Source organism: Apis laboriosa, unplaced genomic scaffold (genome assembly GCF_014066325.1).
Source record: "Apis laboriosa isolate Shangri-la unplaced genomic scaffold, ASM1406632v1 scaffold112_cov148, whole genome shotgun sequence".
Taxonomy (NCBI): Eukaryota; Metazoa; Arthropoda; class Insecta; order Hymenoptera; family Apidae; genus Apis; species Apis laboriosa.
This window is the reverse complement of record NW_025220865.1, coordinates 2,826,340-2,840,267: the sequence shown is the minus strand read 5'-3', so window position 1 is coordinate 2,840,267 and position 13,928 is coordinate 2,826,340. Positions and strand designations below refer to the sequence as shown.

The 13,928-nt window shown below is 24.5% G+C and overlaps 3 protein-coding genes across 6 annotated transcripts in view; 1 reads left to right on the top strand and 2 right to left on the bottom strand.

The window, feature by feature from the left end:
* Positions 1-30: 30 nt before the first annotated feature.
* Positions 31-2,369, bottom strand: LOC122711873 (probable ATP-dependent RNA helicase DDX47). The gene is made up of 8 exons (XM_043931030.1): positions 2,101-2,369; positions 1,797-1,890; positions 1,549-1,713; positions 1,297-1,463; positions 980-1,216; positions 681-904; positions 335-596; positions 31-240 (listed from the first exon to the last, which is right to left on the bottom strand). Exons 1-8 carry the CDS (start codon positions 2,167-2,169, stop codon positions 100-102), a joined length of 1,359 nt encoding a protein of 452 aa, XP_043786965.1. The 5' UTR covers positions 2,170-2,369; the 3' UTR covers positions 31-99.
* A 1,426-nt stretch (positions 2,370-3,795) lies between these two features.
* On the top strand, positions 3,796-5,505 carry LOC122711880 (phosphopantothenoylcysteine decarboxylase). The gene is made up of 2 exons (XM_043931041.1): positions 3,796-4,814; positions 4,947-5,505. The coding sequence occupies exons 1-2, from the start codon at positions 4,389-4,391 to the stop codon at positions 5,115-5,117; spliced, it is 597 nt and encodes a 198-aa protein (XP_043786976.1). The 5' UTR covers positions 3,796-4,388; the 3' UTR covers positions 5,118-5,505.
* A 155-nt stretch (positions 5,506-5,660) lies between these two features.
* Positions 5,661-13,928, bottom strand: part of LOC122711838 (matrix metalloproteinase-2) — a 122,999-nt gene continuing 114,731 nt past the window's right edge. For all 4 annotated transcript variants that reach the window (XM_043930961.1, XM_043930970.1, XM_043930980.1 and 1 more), the window contains 4 exons: positions 7,358-7,815; positions 6,354-6,652; positions 6,148-6,251; positions 5,661-6,048 (listed from right to left, as the gene is read on the bottom strand). In XM_043930961.1, the coding sequence (XP_043786896.1) occupies positions 5,807-6,048; positions 6,148-6,251; positions 6,354-6,652; positions 7,358-7,815 (1,103 nt within the window). In that variant the 3' untranslated portion in view covers positions 5,661-5,806. The remainder of the gene's footprint in view (positions 6,049-6,147; positions 6,252-6,353; positions 6,653-7,357; positions 7,816-13,928) is intronic.

Here is a 13,928-nt window from a genome sequence, read left to right as displayed (position 1 = left end):
ACAAATAACAATGCCAATAAAAACAAATACTATCTTGCATTTCTATTATTTATTAAGAAAAAGTAAATATACTTATGTGTGATAAAACAGTTAAACTGTTTAAAACCTTTTCCCTTGTTTTTTCTTTTTTCCTTTTATTCTTTTTCTAACTCCTAAAGATTGTTCTGTATCATCTTCATCGTCATCTTGTCGCTTCTTTCGTTTACCTATTTTTTTACTGTCCTCGATATCTTTCATTTCCTTAATAATACCATAGCGTTTGTAAATATTATTATTATAATTATTATCAATAATATAATTATCATAGTAATCAAATAGAAATAATTAATCTTACCATTTTCACAATACGTCGTGCTTCGGCTACTCTTTCTTCAAGTACCATTACTTCTTCTTCTTGAGTTGGATATAATGGTAATTGTTTTGATATTAACTGTTCTATTCTTTGATATAATTCTACATCGTATTGCGTTACGAATGTTATGGAACGACCAGAACGACCAGCACGTGCAGTACGTCCAACTCTATGTATATAATCTTTACTATGTGTAGGTATATCAAAATTTACTACAATATCCACATGCGGAATATCAAGACCTCTATAAAAAAAAATATTATAAATTAAGATAAAGATAATATTTTTATAACTAAGTAAATATATTTACTAAATAATATATATTTACCTGCTAGCAACATCTGTAGAAATAAGTATAGATCGATTTTTGGCTTTAAATTTAGTAAGTGCGGCTATTCTTTTATTTTGTGACATTTGACCATGTAAAGGGACAGCAGTGAAACCCAAATTTCGCAAAAGAAGGGCAGTTCTAACTGTGTTATTACAAGTTGCACAAAATATCATAAAACTATTACCTGCTAATTCATTTAAGATATGTACAAGATATACATCCTATAACAAAATTTTATTATGAAGAAAAAAATTTTAAATATTAAAAAATATTAAAATTAATCAATTATTTTGCACCTTGAATTTGACAGGAATAAAAATATAATATTGTTGTAACTTTTCAACAGTTTGATATTTTGTTGAAACTTCTACTTTAACAGGATTTCGTAAAGATGCACGCTGTAATTTTTGCACCTTTTTGGTCATTGTAGCAGAAAACAATAATGTTCTTCTTTCTCGAGGAATTACTCTTAAAATTTTATCTACTTCAACTTCAAAATCCATATTCAAAATTCGATCTGCTTCATCCATGACCTTTTAATATTGAAGTGATAAATATATTGAATTTTTTAACATATATAAAATTTTTTTACATATAAAATATTAATGCTTACTAAGAATTTTAAAGAACGTAGACTAAAACCTTTGGTGTTTTCCAAATGATCAACTAATCTTCCTGGAGTAGCAATTAAAATATGTGGTTTTTTTGCTAATATTAATGCTTGAGACATCATATCCATTCCACCTACTATTACTGCACATTTTACTCCAATACTTGATCCTATAATACAATAATATAATTATATTATATTATTATATTTATATTATTTTATTTTATTATAAAATATATATAATTTATTTTTTACCTAAAGCTTCAAACTGTTCTGATATTTGAAAAGCTAATTCTCTAGTGGGTGTCAAAATTAAAGCAAAATATCTTTGAGGATTTTCTAAAAGTGCTTGTAAAATAGGAAGAGCAAAAGCGGCAGTTTTACCAGAACCAGTTTCTGCTAATCCTATTATATCTTTACCTGAAATTATTTATAATTTCATGTTTTTATTTAATCATTATAATTTTTTATTTTAATAAATATATATAATTTTCTCAATTTACCTTCAAGTGCTAAAGGAATGGCTTCACATTGAATTTTTGTAGGTGATTTCCATTTCAGATCTTCACATGCTTTATATAATACATCTACAATACCCTGTAATGAATAATAATATTATATTTCATCTATATTGTATTTTCAAAAAAATTTTTTAAAAATATTTATTCATAAATAATATATATATTTATATATAAATGACAAATATAATATATATATATTAAGTAAAGTATACACATTTAAAGAAAAGATAAAATATTTCTTATTAGGTTAAGTATATTTGTTTTTTGTAGATATTTTTAAACTTACCAAATCTTTCCACGTTATTTTTTTTAAATTTTCTTGATCTTGTTGTTCTATTAAATCATTTTCTTCCATTTTTTAATTATCAATGTATAAAATTAGTATATTTATATTTATAATTTTAAATTCAATATTAATAACAATAATTATTTTTTTTTCATCTTAATGAAAACATAACCTAGTTAATATAACCTTGTGCATCTAACATTTTTTTTCTATTATACTTAATGAAACTTTGTGTCACAATAAAATAATCATAAACAAACTACAGAATAGATATAATATTCAATATATTTTTTTTTTCATGTCTCAAAAACATTAAGAGCAACTATACAGATTAAATATCTCTATCTAATGACAAGTATAGATAAATGCAAATAGTAGCAAAAAGACACAGATAGATTAAAAATTGTGGAATCAACGCCATCTCTAGAGTAAATAAAACACATCTATAATAGATAATAAATAAAGAGAACAAATTATAAAAAGAAAATAAAATAGAAATAGGATAAAAATTGACTATCAATTGTTATTTCTTGAAAACCAAAGATATTTGAAAATAGAATAAGTTAGAGTTAAAAATTAAAATTAAAAACTAGCGCCATTTCTTCAATAGTTTTTGAAATAAATTTTCAGCATTTGAAATGATACTGATAATCATTCTTATTCTATCTCTATTCTTTTTCTATTTTTTACTCTTCTTGTTTATTATTATTCTCTTTGTTTCATTCATTACTCTGGATATAATGCTGTTTTTCGAGTTTTTATCTTATCTGTGTTTTTCTTCTTTCCTATTTACTTTTGTTGCCTATACTTATTCTCTATATATTCAAGAATTTATGCTATTTATCTTAATCTGTCATGTCTATTTTGTATTTTGTCTATGGTATCATAGAAATGTAACGAATAATAGATCTACTGTGTACTTAATCTGTGCTTCTATCTTAGATGCAAGTGCAAAATTTTTTGAAAAGAATTTCATTAATATTAATTTTTCTAATGGTAAATATAGGGAACGTGCCTCATTTTTTTTATTGACTTACTATTTTTTTATTAGAATCCAATAAAAATTTTTCTATTTTCATTGTTCAATAAATAATTAATTATATTTTAAGTTTTTCTTTAATTCTATTAAGAATAGAATAAATTCCTGTATAATTTTTGTTTTTTTTTATTGAAAAGTTTATCGAAAATACAATTATTTATTATTATTTATTTTATATCTAATTTAAATTGGATATCTTTTTTATATTATATAACACAGAGCGTGCGTAAAATGAAGTTAGGAATATCATCGTAAGTGGCGCTGGTATATTTATTATCCCATAATGGCGGTTACGATTTATCGTGTATTTTGTAATAAGTTTACTTAAAAGAAGTTTATCGAAAATTTTGTCTCTTGCTATTTATCGAGTTTTCTGTATGAACGTAATCAGCGATAGTGATGTCATCGTATACATTTTCACAAAAAGTGTTTACACCTATACCTCCAGAAAAGGGTAGTTTTCCACTCGACCATGAGGGTATTTGCAAAAGGCTTATGATCAAGTATATGCGCTGTTTAGTTGAGAATAATAACAAAAACACGATGTGTCGTGATATTATAAAAGAATACCTTTCTTGTCGAATGGATAATGAGCTTATGGCACGAGAAGAATGGTCTAATCTTGGTTTTTCTGACGAGGTCAAGGAGACATAACAGCAGGGATTTATTACTAATCGATTGTCGCAAAGTTGTAGATCACTGTTTTTGTCACTTGAATGGTATTTATGAACTTTTTCGCTGGTGATTCTTATTTCATCTTAGATAAAATTTATATGGATTTTAGAGTGAATTTGTAAATTTGTAGTGACATATAACTTATGTATGTATTTTATGAATTATAAATAATACATGCATTTATTCAATATGATTTTTGAATAATGATACAATATTAGTAGAGAATTCTTTTTAATATCCAATCCAATTAAAGTGATCTCAGTGCAGAAAAAGGCTTCAGAGCAAATATTAAATATTTAAAATAAATTAATAATATAAATATATTCAATATAGAGATCTAAGGGAAAAAGAAATCATTAATAAAAGTACTTTTATTAAATGTAATTTATTGTTAATTGATGTGATTTAGGTATCTTATATCAGATGGCCTAAAATATTTAATATAGCTATAGTTGTAAGAGTTAAGCTCATTTTATCTTGATATCATCTATAGAAGAAAAATAAATTTTATAAATAAAAAATATAATATAAATAACAAATCATTAAGAAGGAAAACAAATATAAATTTGTGAAAATGGCATGTACCTTTAAAAAGAAGATTTTAATTGGTTGTACTGGTAGTGTTGCAACAATTAAATTACCACAATTAGTAGATAAATTATGGCGTAATAATTTTGAAGTGAGAATAGTGGTCACTGAAAAAGCTAAGCATTTCTTGAAAGAGGCAGAACTGCCTCCAGGAATTCAAGTTTTATCTGATACAGTGGAATGGGCTGCTTGGCAAGACAGAGGTGATCCTGTATTGCATATTGATTTAGTGAAATGGGCTGATTTATTTTTAATTGCTCCATTAGATGCTAATACTCTTGGTAAAATAGCTAGTGGTATATGTGATAATATATTAACTTGTGTTGCACGTGCCTGGGATCCATTAAAGCCTTTGGTCTTTTGTCCTGCCATGAATACAAAAATGTGGGAACATCCTGTTACTGCAACACAGGTATATGTTATAATATTTAAATAATATATTATTTTTATTATATTTTCTTTGCAGCAATCAGTATGAATCAATATAGTTTTAATAAAAATTATTGTATATTGCAATTAAATTTGATTATCAATTTTGTTTTAGATAGCTCTATTGAAGTCTTGGGGATACAAAGAAGTTGCATGCATTTCTAAAACTCTTATGTGTGGTGATGTAGGAATAGGTGGAATGGCAGAGGTAGATACCATTGTTCAAACTACATTAAGGTTGCTTAATCCTTGGGACCCATATTCTCCACCGGATATGCGCTTTTAATATCAAGGATAAAAATAAAATATTCAACGAAGCTTTGTTGTCATACAAATAAAATGGAAATATCTTACAGAAAATGAAAATTAAAAATAAAAAAAACAATCGCGTACTATGGTGGAATTCAAATAATTTATGCTCATAGTAAAATTCGAGTTCAACAAGTTTTAACTTGTAAGATTACGCTTTCCCGAATACACTGTAGTCGCGATATTTTGTTGCTCAAATGAAATGTCTAAAACAGTTGTGTTAAGGAAAGTGAGCAAAACAACCGTTTGTCCACTCGCCAAAATAAAATATAAAAACTGTAAAGATATTCTGTTAACATATCGTTTAAAGTTGATCCACTAAATAAACATGTATGTTTTTGTTAAATACATGAGTTAAATGATAATATATTTAAAGATTCCCTTGATTTTTTTTATTTAATATATTAAATTACAACTTGATTATAATCGTAATAAGTTTTTTATATAACAAAAAGAAGAGCGTTTTAAATATAAAAAAATTGAATCGGGATAAGTCATTTATTTTTAAAATTTTTCGTCAATTATTTAAAAATTACTTTATTAAAATTATTATATATATAATCAGTATAAGAGAAGTGTATGTTAAAATTTAGTCATGTGTAAATTGGAGCGCATATATATAATACACGCTCGCATTTATACGCGACTTTACATAAATATCACAGTTTACAAATGTTTATTAAAATATACTATAAAAAATATTCCGACAAAAAGAGTTGATCGTGTCGATGCGTTGTTCGAAGCCATGATTTTTGATTTTCTTGGATAATTTTCGACATCATTGGTTTCCAATTCTCGTGGACAACCCATCCAAACTGGTGCTGATAATTTTTGTCTTTCATGTGCAACTTTCATTCTTTGATCATCGAATTCCCAGAATCCTTTACCTTTAAAAAAGTATGTTTTACCTAAAAATATATTAAAATATGATAAGTAATATTTTATCATTTTTACCATTTTTATAATTAGATTATACTTTAAAAATGATAATATATATAAATACTCACCATTTTTCCATTGAAAAACAGCGTCGATATCTGTACCGATACCAGCAAACATACTTATATTTCTCGGATAATCAAGTTCTACGTGATTTACAGATTCATCAAACCTATATTAAAAATATTTATATATATCTTTATATTATAATTTTAATTTAAATTATAACATTATTACAATTTTTATAATATTTAATAATTATATTTTTTAATACCTCCAGTACATAGATCCACTAAAGAAATATGTTTTTCCATTGTGTCCCCAAATCATTGCTCCATCAATCTTTTCTAATGATTCTGGTAATCCCAATCTAGTCAATGGTTTCGGATAACCTGGTTCGAGATTGTTAGCATTGAAAACGTAATACCTTTTACCAATAAAAAATACTATTTTCTTGTCTGGCCTCTCATAAACTGCATCTACATGATCGATTTCTTCAGGTAGATTAAACAAGCGTGTGATTTCCGCTGGATATCCTTCATACAATCCTTGGTCACCAATTCTCCATAAATACTGAAAGAAATATATTATATAATTATATATTATATAAATATTAAAATTTGCCCTATAAATATTATTTAATTAATCAAAAGAATAATATAATATAAATAAATATGATATGTAGCTGAATTTATGTGGATGTTTCTTCATTTTGTTTACTATTATTTATTTCTTTCATGAATGATTATGTCTTATTATTTTGTGTATCATTTTATTAAATGATATAAATCATGATAAAATACATGGATAATTAAAAAAATACTGTTTTAGGAATAGCTATGTATTTGTTATCAAGCAAGAAGGAAAGTAAGGAGTTATTGTTATAAAGAAAAGTTTAGGAATTACTGACTGGAATTATTTCTAAGAATGCAAAACAGTGATAAATATGAATGATAAATATGAATAAAATAAAGAAGAAAAGATTCTTTTTTATTTTAGTTAAATATTATCGATATAATTTATATTCATTTAAGTATGATTATATTTCAGTATTATTTCATTTAGAAAGAATTAGTAATTTGATTAAAATATTTCCATTATTTTAACAATCAAAAATGTAAAAATTTTTTATATTATTTTTTATATTTTGTTGATTTATCACTAATGATATCAAATGTTTCATGAAAGCATTAAAAAATGATAATGATAAATTTGCGTCTAACTAAATAGAATGAGAATATATTTAAGTATTCATTCAACAATTTATTTAATACTTACTCGTCCTTTGAAGACAAAAATTTCCCTACGAATAATGCTGATGGCATCATAACTCGTATCACATTTATCGGGTTTGTCGTTCCTTGGTGCCGGTGGTGTGTAACGATGCCTTGGCCTTTGCGTGTATGGCGTTCTCATAGTTGTGGTAGTGGTGGTAGTAGTTGTAGTAGTAGTAGTAGTTGTAGTGGAAGTCGTGTGATGTTTGTGAGGTTTGTGAGGCCTCTGAGGTCGATTCTCCGGCCTCTCTGGACTCTCTGTTCTATAATCCGGCTTTTGAGGGTAGTGATCAGGGCGTCGAGGCCGATCGTCATTTGGATAGTGATTCGGCCTGGTTGGTCTTGTTCTCCATGGTCTATAGGTCGTCCCAAAGCTTGTTGTAGTTGTTCGAGGTGTTGTAGGTCGTTCCGGAGGTGGCGGCCCACCTGGTAGATTGGCCCAGAGCCTCTCTTCCGGTGCACCTGTAACATGACCGTGATAATGACTCGTCAAATAAATATACTGATTATATTGATTATATAGAGATCATTAGAATAAGTAAATATGTGATTGAAAATTTGTAGTTAATTAATATATGAAAAAATTTTGATTGTGATAATTATAAAAATAATATATAAAATCAAGGATTTAAAATTTTTTTTAGCAAAATATTTGATTAATAGTTGCCCAATTTGTAAATGTATATGAATAGTTTAAATTGATTTGCACGAATCGATATACTTAATTGAAATGAAAGGAACGATAAGCTGCAATCTTATTGGAAACTTATGTAGAAATATAAAGATCTATTATCCCGAGAAGACGATTCAATCTTGAATTCCAATAAGTCGGAACGAAAGAAGACAAATTTATTTTATATTTCACGATATTTCATCAAATCAATTGATGAAATATTATAATTTTCATGTAATATTACTTTTTTAAATAAAGAATTTTTGAACAAATTTTAAATAACAATAATAATTATGAATTTGTTTTCAGGGAAAAATTAAAAAAAAAAATTAAAAAATAAATTTCTTAAAAGGAAAATTTATAAAATATTTAATCTTTTTCCTAGATATATACAAAAAAATAAAGAATTTTTAACATAACAGAGAATTAGAACATGATGAAAAATAATTTTTAGAATACAAAGGAATAGATTAGGAAAGGAAAGGAATTAATTATCAATAATTTTCATAATTATTAAATCAATAATTAAAGAGGTGATGTTAGATTCGCTAGTGAATAAGTGTTTTCGTTCTCTGTCTGTTTGTTTCTGCATCTCTCTCTCTCTCTCTCTCTCTCTCTTCGCCGCGTGCAGATTCCACTCGCTAATTGGTAGCTCCCTCGCGAATATTAATTATCATTCGATTCTGGGACATATACCGTTCCTGAATAATGCAATAATGCAGATAGCACAGGGTTGCGCATGATATATACTTTGCATGCCGCGATGTATTATGCATAACGTTTATTGCCATTGACTTCTCGCTCATAGTTTAGCTTTCAAGGAAACTTGATTGTTTCACTTATCTTTTGCTTTTCTCCATAATTTAACTTAAAATTATTGCGATTATCTTCTTTCACTTAAAATATATAAAATTAATGAAATTGGAGCAAATGAATTGTAATATATTATTACATCAAACAAAATGTTAGGTTATGTTAGGTTATTTGAAAATATATTTGTAATTTTTTAATAATCTAACACATTTTCGTGTATTACGAATTTTATCTTCATATTAGGTATATATATTTTAGAAGATAGATATTTATTTTAATTAATAATAATTCTTAAATATATTCCAATTGCTTTTCGTTTGTAACTAATCGATCATGGTGATTCAAAAATTTAATTCGGGATAGATCGGGAAAATTCAGGCAGAATCGGTCTATTTGAAATAAAAATATTAGCGATAGTTTGGGCCAAATAATTAAATAATTAACATTAAAAACTATTTAAGAAAAAAAAAATATTTAAAAAAATGATGCCTATACTTCATTTTTAATTTCCAGATTGTCAGATTATAATTCTAATACAAAAAGAAATCATAAAATGATTTACGATTAAGCGACTCTCTTCTTTATACTAATGAATTTTTATCATCTATGCTTACGTCAGAAGATTGAATGTTAAAGATTGCTGAAAGCTCGAATATTGAAGTTGAAAAAGTGAATTTCATTATTTAATATTATCAAATTATTATTGAATAATTGATTTATTAAAAAAAAATTCAAATTTATTGTGTAAGAAGATTTAAAAATAGTTAAAATACTCCTAATACTACTGGTTAGAATTATTAATAGAAATTAAAATATTCAATTTTCATTTAATATCGAATTCATGATTTTAGATTTTATTCATATCTTTAAGTTTTTTAGATTTCAAAAAATTTAAAAAAATGTTTTTCTATTTAGTTAAATTTCTATTTCATTATTCAATTAAGTTTAAAAAATTTTTGAAACAATTTTAACAATAATTAAACTAGGAATTAAGATATTTGAAAATAAAATTTTAATAATATTTAAAAATTGTGGATTCAAGAATGGAAAGCTAATTGTTTAATTTAAATTTAAAAATTTAAAAACAATAAGAATTTATTATTTTATAATTATCCGAAAAATTTTATTTATTATAATCGTCTAAAAATTGATACAAATATAGATTCAACGAAAAAAGGAAAAAGAAATAATATACTTTGATACATGGCTATTGGAATAACTACTTTCGGATAATGAGATTTCGAAATGAAAAGATGAAAGCTAGATATAATACAGAATAAAAAAAATGAATAGAAAGAAGAGAGTTTTTTCTTCTTTCAATTCTTTAAATTTTGCTTATTAAGTACTAAATCAGAATATTCCTCAAAGATGTAATAATTAATAAAAGAACTTGAAATTGATGCATAAAATTGTTTATTTATTAATATATTAATAAATAAATATAAAAATTAATAAATACTATGCTAAAAATATAATATAATAAAATCTTTAATTGATCGAATAATCTTTTGGATCTTATTATCGTTTATATATATATTTCTATTATTATTTTATGACTTTTTTAGAATAATTTTTAAATCATATTTAAAAATTATAATAAAATATTATTCAATACCTTGTTAAATTAATTATCAAAAAGTTTCTTTGATAAAAATAAAGATAATAATGAACATATTCAAAAATAAAATTTCATTCATTCACTATCTTCTCAAGGTTATTAATAATTGTTAAGTCCTTGAAATAATGAAAAAAAATAGTACATTAAAATTTAAGTTTCTTCAGGAGCGAAGATAGAGACCGTGGGGAGAAACAACGATCGACAAAGAAACACGAAATGATAAAAGAAACACCAACAGCATTGCAGTGCAGTGATAAAACTCGAATGAAACTTTCGATTAAATAGCATGCTGTGCTTGGTAAACGAAAGAATGAAACGTACGAAACGAACGAAAAGAAAAGAAGAAAAAGAAGAAGAAAAAAGAAGTCAGAAAAGAAAGAGTTAGATCGGGGTAATTAAGACAGGAAGCAGTGTCCTCAGAGGAACGTTTATGAAACATCGCATTGCGATGCAAGGAGAATCCTTCTCTTTGAATGAACTTGTAGGAAGAAGAGAGAAGTCTTGAGATTTGCATCCGTTTTTTTCCTCTTCTTTTTGTTTTCTTCTTTCCTTCTTTTTAACTTTATGTACCAACCTTTCTGCAAACAAGCATCGAGAGGTTGAAACGCAAGATTTGAATCCCAAAAGGAAATCTTGAGGAACTACTTCAAGCTTTCGTGATTCCACATTTTATGCAATCCTTTTTCTGATTTTTTTTTACTTTATTTTTCCGGTAGAAGACGATAATGGTTGTTGCTTTTATGTACGTTACTGTAAAATAAAATTACGTTTTTTTTTCCAGAGAAATTTTAACTTTTTTAGTTTTTTATAAAAGTTGAAATACCTAATGCTTTATAATTATTTAATTTTTTTCGTTTGGATTTTTTTTTATTGTTTTTTATTGTTATTAATTGCTAAATATTTTTTATTTATATTATATTATATATATATTATATATATTATATTGTTATTAAATATTTTTGTTGACCTATTTAATGTAAAGAATGCCATATTATTGTAGAAAAAACTACTTAAAAGTCTGTTTCTTTTAAAGTAAGTAAAATTATTTTTTTCTTTAACAATGAAGACTGTGATTAGATTGTAAAAAACTTGCGGATTATTGTAAAAGTTGAATAATTTTGAAGTTATAATAAACATATAACTTGTAATCCTTTGTAGAATGTTGGAAAACTTTACTCTGCTCCAGGATATTTTCAGCGTATTTCATATACTTGTAGTTTTATATACAATAGGTATTATGCAAAAATCTTAAGTTATCTTTGTTTCTATTTTCATAATAACAAGCAAACATATTTGAAGAAAATATTTCCACATATATATACATATATAAAAATAAATTTAGATTTTTTTTGGAAAAAATATATTATATTACAATATATATAAAGTTTCAATTCAAATGTTTTTGGATATAATATATAAATATAATATAAATATAATATCATTTTAATGAATATCATAACCTCAAAAATGGAAATCTTTGAAGTATTGAAACGAGATAGCAAAAAATATAATTTAAAATTAGAATTTAAAATTAATGAATTTAATTTTAAAAATTATGAATTAAGTATTACATTTAATTTAAATTATACATATAAACCTTACTAGAAATTCCACTATAAAAAATAATCTTTTAGTACTATAATTTATGTAATTGTACTATAATTTATGTAATAATATTTTTATAAAAATATTTTGTACAATATTTTTATAATAAAAAATAATAAAAAAAAAATAGTTTAATGAATTAAAAATCCAATATTTTTGAACGATATTTTTGTATCTACTGTATCTTTTATCATTATTTGTCTCTAGCCATTGTTGTAGGTGGCGGAAGTAGAAAACTATAGCCTTTAAAAAATTCAAATAAAGAGAGAAACACAATACTGCTGATCGTTTTAGAAAAGTTAGAATTCAACGTTCTGTAGTTTATTTACGTTTGGATTTTCGGGTTTTTTCGTGACAAGTACCAGGAGCCGTAAATACCAATAGGTACTGTTGAAAAGCGCCACGTCGTGTTTTTGTTGAGAACGAAACTTTGTTGGACGATTTTTATACATATATATATAATCTATTTGTTAGTATAGGTATTTCACAACGTCACGAACATTGCAATACATGCACAATCTCTGAAAGTAACGATATCCATTTTATGACAGACTATCAAACTATTCATTAATATTCCTTAAATCAAGATATTATAACTATATCATAAATTTTTAGTTTTTTTTTTATAAGAATGGTAGGTACTCAGAATGAAAAGAATGATAAACAGTAATTATATATTAATACATATTGAAAATATTTTTGTCTTTCTTTTTTTTTATTTTTGGAGAGATAAGAGTAAAATATTTTTTTTTATTTTTATTCTATAGTTAAATTCATAGACAAAAGATTATTATTATTATCGGTTTTAAATTAATAGATAGTATATAACAATTTTAAAATAAGTATAATATGATTGATTTTTATATATTTCTTTTCTTTATAAAACAATTCATATCATACAAAAAAATATTAACTATAGTCAAAATGAAAATAATAATGATTAATAATAATTATGAAAATGGTTGGGCTGTTGTAAAAATAATTTGTTTGTTGATGAAACACACATAGAATCTTTCTACATAGAATAATCATTTGAATAAAATTATTGTTTGTATGATCTTTTGTTGCATCAAAGAATTCTGCATTGAGATTAAATAAATTTGTTTACATCATTTAATAGGAAACACACATATGTTTTTCAATTTAGAATATACATATACGTTCCAATTAAGAGATTTGTGAAGAAACTAATTTATTGATTTCATTAAATAAATAGTAATTATATTCTCTTCATATTTTTATATATAATGTCACTTTTAATAGGGAAAAAAATACATATATTAAAATTGATATCATTAAATTATATTTTATAATGAGAAAATATATTTTGTTACAAATTAATTGTAACCAATTTTTTTTATTTTATAATGATATATATATATATAAAATTTCAATAATATAAATTATTTTAATTTTCAAACTTGATTTTTACAAATGATATAAATAAAACTTATATATTATAACATTAATTTCCTTATTATCTTGGATGTCACTGACTTTTATTTTCTCTTTGCTTTTATTATAATTTTTATATGTATACATATGTATGTTATATGTAATTGTAAATATTTAAATTCATATGTTTAGAGTTATTTATAAACGCTGAAATAAATTTGAGAGGCAATTCTAATAAAGCAATAGACTAATTAGTGAATTTAACTGAAAGTGACATGGTTTATCACATCAATTTTCTCTGTTCTATATCACTTGATGAAAAATTATCAGACAGCTTATAAACAATGAAATGAAAATGAATTCAATGTTTATCAAAAAACCGAGATAAAAATCAAAGACGAATGTGGATAAAATGATATAATGAAAAAATGCCAAAAGGGAGCATAGTAAAAGAAAGATAACGCGAGAACA

Excerpts from the sequence above, each read along its gene's own strand:
- LOC122711873 (XM_043931030.1), bottom strand. The coding sequence starts at position 2,169 with ATGGAAGAAAATGATTTAATAGAACAACAAGATCAAGAAAATTTAAAA. Across the intron at positions 1,891-2,100 it reads AAATAACGTGGAAAGATTTG|GGTATTGTAGATGTATTATA; the intron begins GTAAGTTTAAAA and ends TATTCATTACAG. Across the intron at positions 905-979 it reads TTATTCCTGTCAAATTCAAG|GATGTATATCTTGTACATAT; the intron begins GTGCAAAATAAT and ends ATTTTGTTATAG.
- LOC122711880 (XM_043931041.1), top strand. The coding sequence starts at position 4,389 with ATGGCATGTACCTTTAAAAAGAAGATTTTAATTGGTTGTACTGGTAGT. Across the intron at positions 4,815-4,946 it reads ATCCTGTTACTGCAACACAG|ATAGCTCTATTGAAGTCTTG; the intron begins GTATATGTTATA and ends ATTTTGTTTTAG.